The sequence below is a fragment of the Bemisia tabaci genome, chromosome 8, assembly GCF_918797505.1.
Source record: "Bemisia tabaci chromosome 8, PGI_BMITA_v3".
Classification (NCBI taxonomy): Eukaryota; Metazoa; Arthropoda; class Insecta; order Hemiptera; family Aleyrodidae; genus Bemisia; species Bemisia tabaci.
This window is the reverse complement of record NC_092800.1, coordinates 25,226,874-25,243,683: the sequence shown is the minus strand read 5'-3', so window position 1 is coordinate 25,243,683 and position 16,810 is coordinate 25,226,874. Positions and strand designations below refer to the sequence as shown.

The following is a 16,810-nucleotide window of genomic DNA, read 5'->3' as shown; positions in this document are numbered from 1 at the left end:
TACATATTTAGTTTGAATACCTCTTGTATCGCCTTCAAAAAATGTAGCTGTATGATGAGAGGTTTTGGACGTAACGGACTTATTAGCTTGCATAAAGTCAGACTTGACAGTCTCATCATTACGTAAAAGTTGCCTTTCTTTGTAACCATATTCCTTCCTTTTCTGTCTTGGTTAGACAGATGAAACCAATTTTGAGTTCTAGTGCTTACTTTGATGATTATCGTATCATAATTTTTTTTTACTTTGTATTGTCTTTGGTGATAGAATGCATGCCTAATGATCTAGACAGTATCAGGAGAACAAGGACAAGAGTTAATGGAAAAAACAGGAAGTTTTTTTTTTTCTTATCAGCGGCCAGCAGAATCAATATAAAATCTGTTGATGGCTAAAGTGAGAAAGGATGTACATCTAGGTTGTGATATTTCAGACTTTCCGCCCTTATTTAGTCTTTCAAAAGTGAATAAGATAACTTGACTGATTGCTTGAAATTCTTGTAAAACAAAATTTTACCAGTAGGGAAATATAATCATGCGAAGTCCCAAGAAAAGAAATGAAAGTTTTTCAATAAAAATATTAAGTGTAACAATAAGTCTGAAATGTTTTAAACTGTGGTACGTTGTTTCTGAGTTTAACCATCATAATAAAAATATTCTGCTGCATGCCAGCAACCGTTTCTCATAACTATAATTCCATTGCATCCAGTGTAATCCATTTATCTACTTAATTCAAAACTTTTTGCCACTTACTAGGAAATCCCTTTCCTTTTTTCTCAAAGTTTCAGCAAGCCCCACAGTTTCACTCTTTCATTTTAGAGGTCATATGTTTTAATATTCGTTTCTCTACTTAAAATACTGATAGCAACCTTTTGAATTATGACTCTTTCTCAGAAATTCAGTTGAGTGTATTTTTTCTTATACAGGTCGCAATGGAGGTCATGATTATCAGACTGTGAGTACCCCTAGTTCACCTACAAGCCGCCTTTTGTTAGAGTATGAAATGCACTTACGCAATACCCTGGCCAAGGGCATGGATGCTGAAAGTTATAGCTTGCACACTTTCGAAGCTCTCTTGACACAGAGTATGGAAAATTTAGGTATGTCACATTTATTTTAGTTTGTAAATGTCTTCAAATTTTCACTAGTTCATTCTCAATCCTTGTCAAGTTTTAAGAGTGTCTTATTTAGGGGGAACAATTCATTCCAAGTATCAGCAGGAAGTTGATTTTTTCCAAAGTTTGAAACTATTTTTACCTAATTATTTATACCTTCCTCTTGTACGTTTGATTTGAGCTCGAAACCTCTGTTGTGGTGCTGTAGAATTACTTCGTGTCAAATTACTGACGAGTTATCTTGGATCCACCTTGTGAGGTGGTTCAGAAGAGGCTCTACATCATAGATGGTCATTAAACGTCAATATGACGTCTTTCTCCAGGTAAATAAGTGATATGAGTAATGAAACAGAACAGGGTAAAGTCTCAAAAGAAGTTCGGAACCTTAAAATAAAATTCATCTTAAACAGTTGACGAAGATTTTGAATTATAATCTTCATAGTTATGTAGCTTTTCATGAGAAGTGTTTTCAATTTATAAAGGAACGAGCACACCTTGAGTTGATTCAAATCGCTACTGTCAACTATTATAGAATTGAATTTCTGCGGCAATTGAAACAAACAATTTGATAGATGAATAGTGCAAAATCACCCTTAAAAATCCTTCCTTTTAAAATCACTATTTTTCCAATTTCAAACATTAATTTGCTCCAGGATCAAGAAATTTTTTCCAGGGCATTCCTTTTACGTAGGAGTGTGACTAAATTGCACTCCTTTTCAATGCATTGTTCCTCATAAACTTCTGAGCATGATAAACTTTCAAATCTGAACTTTCTGTGTGCTAATCTCTCTGGTGAACAGTGTCGGGATAGATGCTCAGATCAAATTTATCTGCGCCAAGGAAGGGTGGCAATTATGTAAAATGAAAGAGCAAAACTTTAATCGTGAAATAGGAGTGTGCGAGGTACCGTTCTAAAGAGATTGACTTTGGGCTTGATTGGTAAGCTGTGCGGAATGGAATTAGGACTAATCGCTGAATCCCATCATAAAACTATTTTAGGTAGATTTGTCGGAAAGCACTGCCAAATAAATTCCTCAATACTTTGGTGTATTAACTCAATATGTTCTCCAAGAAATCTAGAGTGGTTTTTCATAAACTTACCATTCATACCAGGAAAACTTCAAAATTATTGAAGGGGGAAAATTTGATGCACTTTGCAAGATCATAGGCTCATTTGTTCAGAACAGAGTAGGATCAAAGTTTCTTTATTCAATCGGAATTATGTATCTTAAAATTCATTTGCTTTTTCAGAGTTTGCTGAACAACTTCCTCCTGCGAACACAAGAAGCCCCTATCCATCAAGAAGACGTAAGTCACGTTATTTTTTACTTAAATTTTAAGTTCAGTAAATTACATGCACTATGTATTAAAAAGAAGTTGAAACATTCCGTAAAATCTGTTTTGGGTGATCTGTTGACTATTTTAATTTTTATCTTAAAGATAAAGAAAGTACTTTTCATTATTTTCGTCGATACTGAAAAATTGATAACTTTGACATAGAACATTGCTGCAAGTGCATAGAATTAGAGTTCCAATGGACTACTTATTTTTCTTCTTCGGGAAAGTGCCTGTCTTGCTTTCATCGTGTATTTCGTTTTTAAAAATTTAAGAACAATGGACCACTAGACAAGATCCAAATTCAAGTATTCTGATACATGCTTCTTAAGCAGAATTTCTCGTAGAGCATGATTCGCGCAACGAAAACTGATGAAACAAACTCCTAACGAAAATATTTACGTTTTTATCTCACATTGGCAGTTGAACTGCCCGCTGATAAGAAACTCAAAGCTATACGTGAGTCAAATCGAGCACTGCAACGGTTTCAGCAAGCTTCTCAAACGAGCAATGTTCATTTTCCACCGTGTTTTGTTCAAACTATAAGCAATTTGCTATAGCTAAACCAAAGCGTCAAGATTGAGGTTGCCAGATTTTTATATCGCAGAGACCATCATGATAACATCCAGCGCGCGATATGAATCACGTAGAGCACTGAGTTTTCATGAGCGGGTGATTTAAATTCACAGATCAAGAATCATTAATTTTCTTCGAAAGGAGTTGATTTTGGTAATTTTCGTTGTACGCATTGTGTTTTACGTGAAATTTTGGTTAAGAAACATGTATCAGAATGCTGAAATTCGTACCTTTTTTAGTGGTCCATAAAATCATCAATTGCTTGGAATCCAGTCATTGCATTAAAATACAAACATTTTCATGCCAAGACAGTCCATGGCCTCTCAAACAACTGTATTTCTCAGGAAAGAAGATTCTCTAACAAACTTTTAAAACTGTATCCAACCTTTAAAATTTGTTCTACTTCCGTATGAGTCACAATCATATCCACGGCAGCAGTGCGAAACCACATATCTTCATTATGGTGACTCAAAATTGCTGCCCCTAATTTAGTTTTTTGAAAAGAAAAAAGCTAATTTTATAGCTTAATATTCATCCGTAATATTCTGTCATCAGAGAAGAAAAATCAAGGAAGTTTTCAAGAAATTTCATCGAATTGCTTTCCAAAGAAAAAATATGACAGAAAGTCTGCAAAGTCGTCAATGGAGACAATTGGTATCGCAATTTGGCCATAGATATTGGAACCTAGCAATGCTCTTTATTGTAGATTAAGAAAAGAAACAGGAAATCCGTATCTTCAATCTTAATAATCAATTTTAGTTTCCTCTCATAGTTCGTGTGTACTTTCTGTAATTTCTACTTTACCGTGCTAAGGAAAAACGCCGCATGAACCTTGAGATGTGGGCAAATGTCGTTTGATAAAATACGAATTTTTTGAAAAATTTGTGAATATTTCTCTTCCAAATTTCTAGAGAATTTCATTCAGAATCCCATTTAAAGTGTCTGAAAATTTCAAGGAAAAATATTTATAACTCTTTCGAAAAAATCGTACTCTTTGGAGAGAAATTAAGCACCATTCGAGTGCTCTTACAGCATTTTTCCTTAGCAAGGCAGTATTTTCTACTGTAATCTTATCGTTTATTATTTTTTGTCTGCATCAAAAAATACATATTTTACTTTTCCACTCCAGGGAACAACAATAACAAGTCATCAACTCTCCCACCATTAGCGCACAGAATGCCCGCTGTTGAGCGACAAGGTAGCAGAGATCGAGAAGGTTACTACAGTGATCGCAATGAGCTAGCACGTGAAAGGGGCTATATGAGCGACCGAGAGAGGGGCTATGTAAGCGATCGAGAAAGAGGCTACGTCAGCGACCGTGATAGAGGTTATCTCAGTGACAGAGAGGCAAGGGATCGAGGCTACCTCAGTGATCGTGGTTATCATAGTGCTTCCAAGTAAGTCTCTTTTTTTCTTAACACAAAGAATTTTCCTATTCATGGCATGATATCTAAGACAGGGAAAAACCAGGACCTATCAGGGAATCCCTCCCTGAAATTGGGAATCTCTTCTTCTATCAATTAGAGATGTTTCGTTTTCAAAGTTTGCGGAACTTATAAATATCTATTGTTACTAAGCATTGTTCGAAACTTACTTTTGAGTTTCAGAAGCCATGTGGCCCATCAAGTGCCCTTTTTAGAAGCTATTGAAGATTTTTTAAGGGCCAAATTGACTTTTTGCCTGTATCACGGCGCATTTAGTGAAAAGTTAGATGCAAGATCCTTTAGTCACAGAACTAGTAGCTGTAAATTGTAACTTTCGAAAAATCATCTGACAGAAAAATTAAGATTTTTTTTGTAGGTGGGGGGCAATTTTTAGGGGCCACATTGGCGCAGAGCCTTCATTTTTTAGGCGCCATGACCTATTTCTTAGGCGCATTTGACGCGTTGGCGTTGGTGAGTTTCGAACTCTGTTATTAAGGTTTATATCATCGCTCCTGAACCACCATTATATACCTCGTAAATGACATATTTGAATCTTTAAATCATCATAATAATTGAGAAGCCTTAATTGACCAGATAATATAAACATCAGAAACAGTTTCGGAATTAAAAATTTGAATGTACGACAAGAATCGGCCGAATGATAAAAGAAAATTCTATAGTTTTCCCCAAGAAAATCCTGTGGAAATGGAAAAAAAAACTTTGGTTTTTCATCAGAGAGTGAGCTCCTGAAAAAAAAAAAATCAGAGAGTGGGCATGGTCAAGAATTCCAGACACTATGTGTTTAGTACTTTAGGCTGTAATTGTGTGTTTTTTCTGTGCGCAGTCGATGTGCTTCTTGTTTGGGTGAATCTGCCCGTGCTCAATGGTTCCGTCACAGCGATGGCTGGAGGTCGGGAAGCTCAACTCTTGGCAGTGCTACATCTGGAATAAGTACCTCAACGTACCAACCACCAGATGGACAACCACCCAGGCCTCACCGCCGTTCGCCATGGGACTCGTTGCCCTCTCTCCGGCAAGACTCAAGTTTAGGTGACAGCGGTTATAAGTCAAACCCAGCAGATTCTTTCGAAAGAAGGTGAGACTTGCTTTTTGCCTCGTTCATATTCATATCAAACTAGATGTTCCACTTTAAACTTATCTGTGAAATCGAATTAGAATCAGAAGGGGCAGTGCTCGAAATCGAAACGGTTGAAGAGAAAGAGAGAGATAATAATTTTTTCCAGAGTAGAGAGGGATACAGGCAATCTCTCCAGTTTAATTGTGTGAATGAAACACAGCGCTGGGGTGAGTCATGACATCTCGGAAAGTAGGTACTTTAATTGTCTTCAATTCTTTTTCGATTTTTCAAGTTCTTGAATGTCCTGAATTTCGGAAAATCGCCCTGATATATACGAATTTCATTGGCCTTTGCATTATTTAGATATTTTGTTTATGACCTTCAAAAGAATGTTTTTTACTTCTTTGTACTCTCGGGGATCCCAGCGCTCTGAAAAATCTGCAAGTATCAAGGGGAAAAAGGTGACTTAAAACGCGTAGGATTTAGGAACTTTTCTTAAAAAGTGCAAAAAATCAGGGATCTCTTTACAGACTCTGAATTGGAAATAATGAGTTCTCCTCTGTATATTCTTTTAATTTTCACTTATTGAAAGTTTTCAATTTTTGAGTGCAAAACAAATGGGCCGATAGGTCTTTCAAAAACATTGAAAATTGCATGCTTTTTGTAATTCAAAGTATATTATGTGTGATTTTCCTGTGAAAAAAGTCAAGAAGAAATTTCAATATGGTCTCTAACACCTAGAAACATCTCAGGCCACATAGCAATATTTTTACCATTACTTGTACTTTTTCTGTACATTCCCAAGGAATTCAATAACTCCTTAGCAGAAAAATTCAGTACTTTTTCAGGACCCCATTTGGAGAAAAAAAAAAATTTCGAAAATTTAAAACTCTTGCTCAAACTGCGATAAAAATTATGTTGATACAAAATTTCATTGGTGGCTTGAGGTTTAACTGACTACACAATGGCTATCTTGCGGGCAAATATGTACTGCTTTAGGAATCAATGCGCAGGTGATTGCATACTTGCTTGCAGGCTTTATTAAAAACACGTAAGGTATGAATGAAAAAATTCTGGACCTTTTTGCTCAATTTCCGCACATTTTCAGTGCATTCGGACGGCCTTTAAAAAATCAGTACTATTTCCGGACTCTCTGAAAATTTCGAACTAAGAGACACCCTGTATTGTGCCGGGTCCGGCGGAATATGGGAGTTAAAATGTCATATCTTCGAGAAGATTCGCCACTTTTTCTCTCGGTTACCCCTTCCCCCCTCCCCCCCCCAAAAAAGACACCCTGTAGCCTCATTATATTCCCATTTATTGGTATGATGTAGGATGTATGAAAGAGGAAGCGATATTCCTGCACAAGTTAAGTTAATAAAACAATTTTAAAATTTTTTTAATGAAAAACTCACCTGCGACGATTTTTAATTAATTTACGAGCAGACGCAGTTTGGGATGTAGGGTTCAATGAGCTACTGAGCAAGTACTGAAACAAGGAGCTACTGGCTTAAATGCTAACTACCAAATTCTCAGCATACATTTTTTTTCGACTTTTTTTGGTAATGTGAACCTCGTGCTCGGTGCAGCCCCCTTGTCAAATGAAATAATTCCCTAACCTCCGGAAAAACACTGACTTTTTATTAAATTCTCAAGTTTTCTTATTAAAAATTGTCTTTCCTGTCGTCACTCCGTTGAGGCTTCCCACAGAAGCACCAAAGGTGAAATGGATAGACGAAATCCGGTTGTTTAAAGTGGCTGGCATATGAACCCACCCCTCACACTGCAGTGCGCTCTACCTTACAATGAAAGAACACGACGTATGACCCCCATTAGGCAATGCCCAGTTCCCTTTGATGAAGCAAGAATTTTCTTGGAAACTTGAGAATTTTATAGGCTATTTAATTTGGATTATCGGGAATGGGGATGTTGCATGTGTGAGGGATTTGCGATTTGACCATTGATTCTTATGTAAAAGTTCGCGAGAAACACAATAGTGCCACTGGTTTTCTCTGAAATCATCTCCCAAGCTCAAAATAAGCTCTCAAGTTGAGGCCAAAATGGAGGGAATATCCCACGCTATCCTGAGAGTCCACGTTTACATCAAGACAAACTCTCCATGCAAAGATAGGGAGCAAATACATTAGCAGTGATGCCGTTTTTTTCAGTTTTCGAGTCCCCAAATAAAGTGGCAGCCCTGTCAATGTATTTGCTCCCTATCTTTGCATGGAGAGTTTGTCTTGATGTAGAGGTGGACTCTCAGGGTAGGGTGGGATATCCCCTCCATTTTGGCATCAACTTGAGAGCTTTTTTTGAGCTTGGGAGATGATTTCAGAGAAAACCAGTGGCACCATCGTGTTTCACGCGAACTTTTACCTAAGAATCAATGGACAAATCGTAAATCCCTCACACATGCAACAACTCCATTGTCAAGTAGAAACATTCATAAATTTCATCAAAAATAAATCTTTAATCACGAGGAAACTGGCAACGTCCGAATGATGATACAGCGTTCTTCCGTAGCACGGCTGCCGTGCTAAGAAAGAACGCTGTCCAAACATTCGAACGTTGTCAAATTACCTTCGATATTTATGTATTTTTCGAGGAGAATTTTAAATAGTTTCGCTTGAAATCCTCAGGAAATTCACATTAAACCGCGATTGAAATTCTGATGCCTTGTCTCCACGGCACGGGACGTTTCATGGGCTTTGTCCCAGGGAGAAATCTCACCTGCAAAATTGGGAAAAATAGTGAGTTAGTTAATATTAATCCCAGTGTCAACTAAGAGTCATTGTGGAGTCCCAGGAACGACTTAAAAAGAAGAAGAAGAAAAGAGCCACGCGCAAAGTTTTTGGGCCCTCGAAATTGGAGTCGATGTGAGGGTTTTTCTCATCTTTAGGGTGACCCTTTACACGTTTTCGAGTTATGGGGGGGGGGGGGGGGGGCAAGTCCCCGATTTTCACCCATTTTTGCAGGTGTTTTAATGTCGAACTCCGGCTGTTACGAGGCACCAGATCCAGATATTGAAGCGCGGTTTGCGGTGATTTGTACAGCTGTTCCTGTAGTATTTTTCCAGATCTTTCACAAAGCGAGTTTTTCCGTTATTGGGCCCTTTTTGTGTATGGCTCTTTGTTGTGTTGTTTAACGAGAAAAAAGCGCAGAAGTTTCATTCCTGCGATTCAAACTTGGGAAAAATCCCGTGAAACGTCCCGTGGAGACAAGGCGTTAGAAAAAATTGGAAAAAATAGATACACAAGTTGCTTTAAAAAGTGAACGTTTTATCAAAGGAGATTTGACAACGTCTGGAGGCTCATACGGCGTTCTTCCTTAGCTCGGCTTAGTTTCCGAGTTGAGGGGCTCTATTAATCATCCGTCGGGACTGGGCACGCAATACTTCCGATGAGCGGCCGACGCGCCGCTCAAATCTGTCACTCTCCGTCGCGGCTGGGGAAAAATTATTAAGAGTGATGACAGTCGGTCTTGAGCCTGGGCCGCGGATAAGTAACCCAATTCCTCATCACGGACGATGAACCTCCAAGCGCCCGATTCCAGGAGGCTTCGTGGGGATCACCTACTTTCAGGGTAGCGAGTGGGGCACAAAAAATTCCCTCGATTTTTCCTGCCAAGCTCGTGACAGCTTTTGAAAACCAAAATCAAGGACTTTTCGAAAGGTTATGCTGGGTCAGTTGCGTCTGTCACAGAATGGTGTTTCGGTAATTTCGGATTACAGAGCAGAAAAAAAAATGGATAAAATCCAGGCGTGCAGAATGGGGAATGTACTGAAATTGGATTGGAACAGATGGGGAATGTACTGGAGAAGTACAAGTAACTAGGGGGCTATGCCCCCTGGCCGCTACGCGGCCCAACCCCTAGAGGGCGCTTCGCCCTCTCTTAGGCCCTCTTCGACGAAAGAACGGCCAAAAAAAATGAAAATATTTTCATACCCGACTCTCATTTGTCCATTTTCCCTATGGCCGGGAACAATTGGACCAATAAGAATCAAATAAGAAAACCGCCATTTATTTCTAACTCCAGGCCAAGACCGAAACGGAACGGAACGATTGGAACGGAGCGTTTCGTTACTTTTGGATAGTCTGTAGTAAAGGAGCATACCTTTAATTCACTTATCTTACCCTATAATAACAGACCAAGACTCACAATTTCCCGCTCAGTTCAATTTTGCCCCATTTCTAAGCTCCCAGGTATACTCGCTTATAAAACAATTTGGGTCATATTTCCAAAATTTGATTGCAGCGGGCTCATCTAGGGACTATTACCTGTAGACAACCGCAAAAATTATGGAAATCGGTCCAGTAGAACGTTCACACGAACTATGACAAAAAATAAAAATTCACATTGTTTAAATGGGAGAATTCGCAACTTTACCGCGTAATGTAAAAAAACCTGGGTCATATTTACAAAATCCGAATAAAGCAGGCTCATTTAGAGACAATTGCCTGTCAAAAGCCGCAAAAATCAAGAAAATCCGCACGGTAGAACGCTGGAACGAAGCGTTACCAGATTTGCAAATTTAGGAGGTCTTGGAACTTATATATAAGATTGGAGCTTATTTATATGATAGTACAAGAATTGATTTATGGCCCGCTTGTTTTAGTAGACACCCTTGGCTAAGTTGAACATATTTGACGTATTAATTTCTAAATGGCTATATACGAAAAATAACCAAATCAAAATGAACTATGAAGGATGCAAACCCTGTACATTAGTTCTTTTTGGTTTGCGTAGCCCCTCTTAGCATGAAAACATGCTTTTAAAGAGGAGACTACCGTTTGACAATTTGACGGATTTTGTTCATTTATTGCTCATCAATCGCTTTATTCAAGCGCCGCCAACATGTACTCTATCCGAGAATTGACTTCCAACCCCCCCCCCCCCCTAGTTCCCTTAATTTCTCGTCTCGCCTCCGATGACAACCCTCGGCCGTCGCCGAATGGGGTTGGCGCTAACCCTCACGCTTGTAATTATCTCAAACTCGATTGACCTCGAACTTGAACTTTTCCACTTGCAGCGTTGCCAATCACTCACTCTGAATCGAAGACCTCAGACTCAGTCACACCGAAAAAAAAGGATACTGATCTAACATTCTGGATGTAAAAACGTGTGCAACAACTCATAAAACGTTGAATTAACCGCTGCAGCAGTAAATTTAGCAATGTCAAGATGTAAAACTAACCACTGTGGCGGTTGATTCAGCGTTCTGTGAGTTGTCGCACACTTTTTTACGCCCAGAATGTAAAACCAGCATCCTTTTTTTCGGTGCAGAGTATTGCGGATTGCGCGACCGGTCAAAATGGTTTGTTTTTTGCAAAGAAGAACTTAGTACCATTTCTAGCTCAATTCTGAAACGAAATATGTGCCATTAGTTGCCCTGTATTGTCTCTTAAAAGAACGTAACTGCATTTCAATGTTGCCAAATTTCCCCTCGCAAACTGCATTTTTACCAGGCAGGAGAATCGCGGGCATTTCTAACTCAAAATTTCACCGGGTTTTCTTCTGATCTCGTGCGAAAATCAGCCAAATTTTGGACATAAATGGCACTGGTACATTGTTGTAAAAAAAATTGAATCGCTTGAATCAATTATTTTTGCAACCTGCGGATAAAGGTACGTTCTTTGGTTCAGGAATCGACGATATAGGTGTTTCAGACTGTCTGCAGGTCTGAAAAAGCCTTGATAACCGAAAATTGGGTGGTGGCAAGAAATCTTCGTAGGGTTGTAGTATAATTTTTCTCACGTACTTTTTCGTGAGAAAACCAACAATTTTATCTAAAATTCCAATAAATCAGTTCAAAGGGGAGAAGAAGCTAATCGAATTCCGACCAATTAAAAGCCGATAGTTGAGTTGAAGTAGCAAGACTTTTTTAGGAAGTTTTGTTCTTAAACCTAGCATTTTTTTCTCGTTTCGAGAAAAATTCAGCGTGATACAAGACAAAAGAATCTCGGTGGCAAATTCAAGAATCGCCAGGCTTGAGCCGAAAGAATTATTTTTTCAGGGCGTTCGGACTAGAGTCCCTTTATACTGAGAGTCAAGACAACACCCCCTCATGGAGTCACAAACGAGAATACAGATTACAGAAATTGAACGTTTTTTGTAATCTTTGATCGGCCCATTCTCAAATTCCTTTCTCCGTTCCTTCTCTCATTCCGTTTGTTCCTTGCCGAACCCATAACTCCCTGGTCCATTCCAGATTATAATCTTTGCAATCGGTGAAAATGTAATATTTATTCCCGTTTGCGACACTGTGAAGGCCTAAAATACGGGAACCAATCAGAAATGGATTCAAATTGTCTTGACTCTCAGTGTAAAGGGACTCTAGTTCGGACATTTTGAGCTATCACCGCGTATCGCACCACGCGGCAACACTGCGTAGGGACGAGGGGCGGGCTCCAATTACTCGAGTAATACTTTCGTCGGAAGCCGCTTGGATTGTAAGTCCTGACGCGTAACGAATGAAATTTAATTACAAAAAGTTTGATGACATTTTCAGCCCAAGCCCAAGGGCAGCGAAAGTGATTTCGCACGGTTGCTCGCTTTGGCGGAAAATCCCTCCGCGCGGGTCCGGTCGTCCCTTCGCGGGGAGCGCGAGACAGCGGAGTCGATTAGTCACCCAGTCGGAAATTGGATTGACGGAGTCGCGCGAGGGAGGAGGGAAAGCAGGAAAAATACATATTTTCCAGGAGTCGGATCGACGCATCTAAAGCCTCATGTCCAGGACCGGGACAACCGGGATTCATCAGGGAATGAAAAATTTCAGGGAGAATCTGGGAAAATGAAATTGAAATATGCCGAATTTCGCGTGGACAATCGATGGATTATTTTGTGTTTTTAGTATTTTAGCGTTAGTTTCAGCACTGAAGAAGCTCCGTGGGGCGGGGGGGGGGGGGGTGAAACGTGCGTCTGCCATAAATTTTCAAAAAGGAAGCGAGAAGGATCGCGAATAATTGCATTAGAATCAGGGAATGTGCTCAGACAGACGCATTTAAATCCTCATGTATAGAACCGGGAAAACCCGTGATCTCAGGAAACGAAAAATTTCAGGGAACGAAAAATTTCCGGGAGAATCAGGGAATCTGATCAATTAGACGCATTTGAATCCTCATGTTTAGGACCAGGGAAACCCATGATTCATCAGGGACTGAAAAATCTCAGGGAGAATCAGGGAATCTGATCAATTAGACGCATTTGAATCCTCATGTTTAGGACCAGGGAAAACCGGGATTCATCAGGGAATAAAAAATCTCAGGGAAAATCAGGGAATCTGATCGATTAGATGCATTTAAATCCTCATGTTTAGGACCAGGGAAAACCGGGATTCATCAGGGAATAAAAAATCTCAGGGAAAATCAGGGAATCTGATCAATTAGATGCATTTAAATCCTCATGTTTAGGACCAGGGAAAACCGGGATTCATCAGGGAATGAAAAATTTCCGGGAGAATCAGGGAATTTGCTCAGATAGACGCATTTAAATCCTAATGTTTAGGACCGGGAAACCGGGATTCATCAGGGAATCAGAGAAAACAGGACAAATATATGTACATAACGCAGGAGTCAGATAGGCGCATTTAAATCCTCATATCTAGGACCGGGAAAAACTGGGACTCGTAAAGGAATTAAACATTTCAGGAAGAATCAGGGAATCTGCTCCGGGTACCAGGAATCTCCTCTACCGTTTGGAATTTTACGTTAGTGCACTTTAGCCGCCAATAAAGATAGTTGTAAATTTTCTCCTGGTAAAAACTCATAGACAGGAAAAAACATTTTGAATGGGAAACTAGTCATCAAACTTTTTCCATAACATTGACAATGAGCCTCCTGCGGGCTGTAGAGCGAAAAATTGTAAATTTACCTTTATGCCTAAAACATATTTCAAATTATGTCTTATTTGCCAAATTGCATTCCACTTGTCAGGGAATTTTACTCAAAGGTGTCAGAAATCCGGGATACGTCAGGGAATTTCATTTTCTAAATTTTGTGGCATTCTTGTCAGCTTTGTCGTCTTTCTCTCTCGCACTCATTGATCAGATGCGGCATTCCTCGGCTCGTCAAAAAGACACAAGGCGCGCACACACACAGTTATGTTTCACAACAGAAGTGGGGCACCTTGCGAAAAAAGGCTTATTTAACCCATTCTAACCTAACCAAACCTTACTTGACTCATCCTTAGGCCTTCCTAACCTAACCTGACCTAACCTAACCTAACCTGACCTAACCTAACCTGACCTAACCTAACCTGACCTAACCTAACCTGACCTAACCTAACCTAACCTAACCATAACCTAACCTAACCTGGCCGCCCCGGGGGCTCTCAAGGGTTTTCGGGGTTTTTTGGGGGGGTTTTGGGGATATTTTCCAGAAGTGGGGCACGGCCCATAAGTGAGGCAGCCCCAGTTCTGTTGGGTATTTTCATGGTCTGCCCCAGTTCTGAGGCACACTCCACAGTCTCGGCCCCACTTCTGATGTAAGACATGCACACACACACCCTCACCCTCCCTCTCATACACACCTCTCAGGCGCGAGTTGTATTTATTTATATTGACGTTGTTGGTGTGGTTCTGTTTTCAGGAACATGTTCGAGAGGCAAGACAGCTTACGTTCCGATTACATGAGCGACCGGGAGGGACGCTACGGTATCGTGCAGCAGGCATCCATTGAGAGCACCGATTCACGTCTCTGCTACTTGACATCCTCTGAGGTAAGACAATAAACTTTTTCTCGTCCCTTCTCTCTCTCGTCCCTTCCGTCTCTCTCTTTTTGGTTTAAGTTCATGGATGGTGAAACTGAAATAACAAAACTCGTCCCTCGCGGTTACTCGAGGCGAATTTCCGCGAGTGGATTCGGTCGACTTTTCCAACCAAATTGGCAGGGTTGCAAACCAAAGGGGAAAAAACGATCTGTTGCATTTAAGAAATAAATTCAGTTGCTTGATGAATTTTGGCCAACGTTTGCGTCCACTTTTCGACCCACCTCAAGCGTCAGATACACCTGCTCGCCACACGCGAAAAGTAGGACCCGATCAAATGTGGCAAAACATTTTTTTATGGTGTCTACTAAAGTTTACATGGTTTCTAAATCCTTTATATCAATTTATTTATCGATGGAATGAACCTAACAGCAATGTTTATTAGTAGCTCACCACCTGCTCAACATGTCCTACAAACGATGGGAAAACCTAGTTGGGTTTGGTTAGGTCACGCAACTAGTTACTGAGCTAAGCATGCGTTGAAGCGTGGCGTATCACGTGAAACTGAAGGCATGACAAGTCAAGTCGTCGCAAATCATTACCATCGCTCATCCAATACATTTCCAATTGCAAACAAGAATATATTGGCCATGAAAAATTTTTAATTCTCTAAAGTTGAAAGTTTTATTTTTTATTGGATTAAAATGTTACGATTTAAAAGTACTAAAGCGCCTTGACTCATATTAATTCGAAAGCCTTGCCACGTTGATAACACAATGAGAGCTTGCGTTTAAATCTTTCGAGTTTATATGTACAATAGTAAAGATATTTCAAGTCAAGGTATCTTAAAATTTTAGCTTTAGCTGTCGATCCGGATCTCTTGTTTCAAGTAGTAGTCCAGTATCAGTCATCAAACCAGTAATTCGTTACACGCACAACTGGACCGAGTTAAGCAGAAAGGAACCAACCCACATTTTGGATAAAATTGAGTCATGAGTGATTTTGAACTCAACCAATGCTCTACTATCTATCATCAAAAATTATAAGTTTTTGTTGGAGCAAATTTTGCAGAAATTGAACTTAAAGTTTATCTTTTACATTGAGTCTTATGCAGGAGCCAAACGTAAAACCTCTTTTTCTCGGTTCGATCCTGATGTGGCTTGGTTCCTTTCTGTTTAACTCCGTCCAACTGATTCTCGTACACGTAAAGTGATTCCGAGCGTAAATCCATCCTCAAGTAAAATCGACCCGGTTGTCAAACTACTAGCCTGTAACTCGATTTGAGTGTTCACCGAGAGATGTTTAAATCACTCCGCGGAGGCACTAAGATCGGAAACAGCGCTGTCATATCATCATAAAAATGACTCGATTCGCCGCAAGGTGCACGCTGAATTCCTTGACAATCCGAAAATTTTGCCACCGGTTTCAGAATTCGTCTAATCCTAAAAAATTGCGCATGCACATAGGTGTCAACTTTGATGTAGGATTGCAGATTGAGGGTCTTGGAGGACAAGGCGCATAAGTGCAGTTTTCAAAACAATGAGATATTAATGATTTCAAGTGAAACTAGCCATAATGCATATCCTGCGCAAAAGTCACTCCCAAATCCTAATTTTCAAGCATCACAGAGTCAGTTTGAACTTTCTTGCCGCCATAAGGATCCATGTAATTTCGAAACTTCAAACACGTATTTCTCGAAATAGCAAAAACTGCACTTATGCGCCTCGTCCTCCGAGCCCCTTATGTGCTGGTTACACGCTCAAATTCCCATCGATTTCCGATCAAATGGTGACTGGTGCGCACCATCTACCATCAAATTTCTGCGGCCTGCAAAAATTTGATGGTAGATGATGGAACTGTGGGGCTCATCCTTCATCTGATTTCCACATAACCGTGCTTATTTCATACATACATACGAGTCGCTGTTATAGCGCTCTTTGGCGCTTTGCGACACCTAATCGCCATAAAGCTCGGTCTTCCCACAGGTTATCAGGGAGTTGACACTCCCTCATCTCACTTAACACCCCCTGTCGCCAACCTCTCACTGGGCGTCCCCTACGCCTCCTCCCAGGAGGAATCGAATTTTAACGGGGGGTTGATTGATGCTGTCAAGCGATTTTATAAAGGGAGTTTTACCAAAATTAAGTATCATGGGGGGCTGTCAGCGGGATTTTATGTGACTAAGGGTTTAAAACAGGGATGTTGTTTGTCGCCAACATTATTTAAAATTTACCTCGAATGTGTGCTTATTTCATGCTTATTTCAATCAACACGCTGTTTTAATTAATTTTACTCATCAATCTAGATAACTCTCGACCGCCATCTTGGTCATCATTTTGATCGGAATTTGACGGAAATTTGAGCGTGTAACCAGGCCATTAATTCGTGGTTTCGTCTGAACTATGACATCGACGCAACCGCGGAAGCAGGTTAACAGCGTCATTAAGAGAACATGGAAGGAGCTCGCTTTTTCTCGGTCAAGAATTAACTTTTCGCCGCGAGACGAAGGCTTTTAGTGAGCATTAATTACGCTTTATATGGACACGAGTGGGGCCACTTACTCTGTGCACTCGTACGGACGATAAA

At 40.1% G+C, this 16,810-nt stretch overlaps 1 protein-coding gene across 1 annotated transcript in view; it reads left to right on the top strand.

The window, feature by feature from the left end:
- Positions 1-16,810, top strand: part of sif (still life) — a 468,396-nt gene that overhangs the window by 106,050 nt on the left and 345,536 nt on the right. The window contains exons 11-15 of the mRNA XM_072303597.1: positions 920-1,093; positions 2,360-2,416; positions 4,149-4,416; positions 5,288-5,539; positions 14,107-14,236. Of these exons, the coding sequence (XP_072159698.1) occupies positions 920-1,093; positions 2,360-2,416; positions 4,149-4,416; positions 5,288-5,539; positions 14,107-14,236 (881 nt within the window). The remainder of the gene's footprint in view (positions 1-919; positions 1,094-2,359; positions 2,417-4,148; positions 4,417-5,287; positions 5,540-14,106; positions 14,237-16,810) is intronic.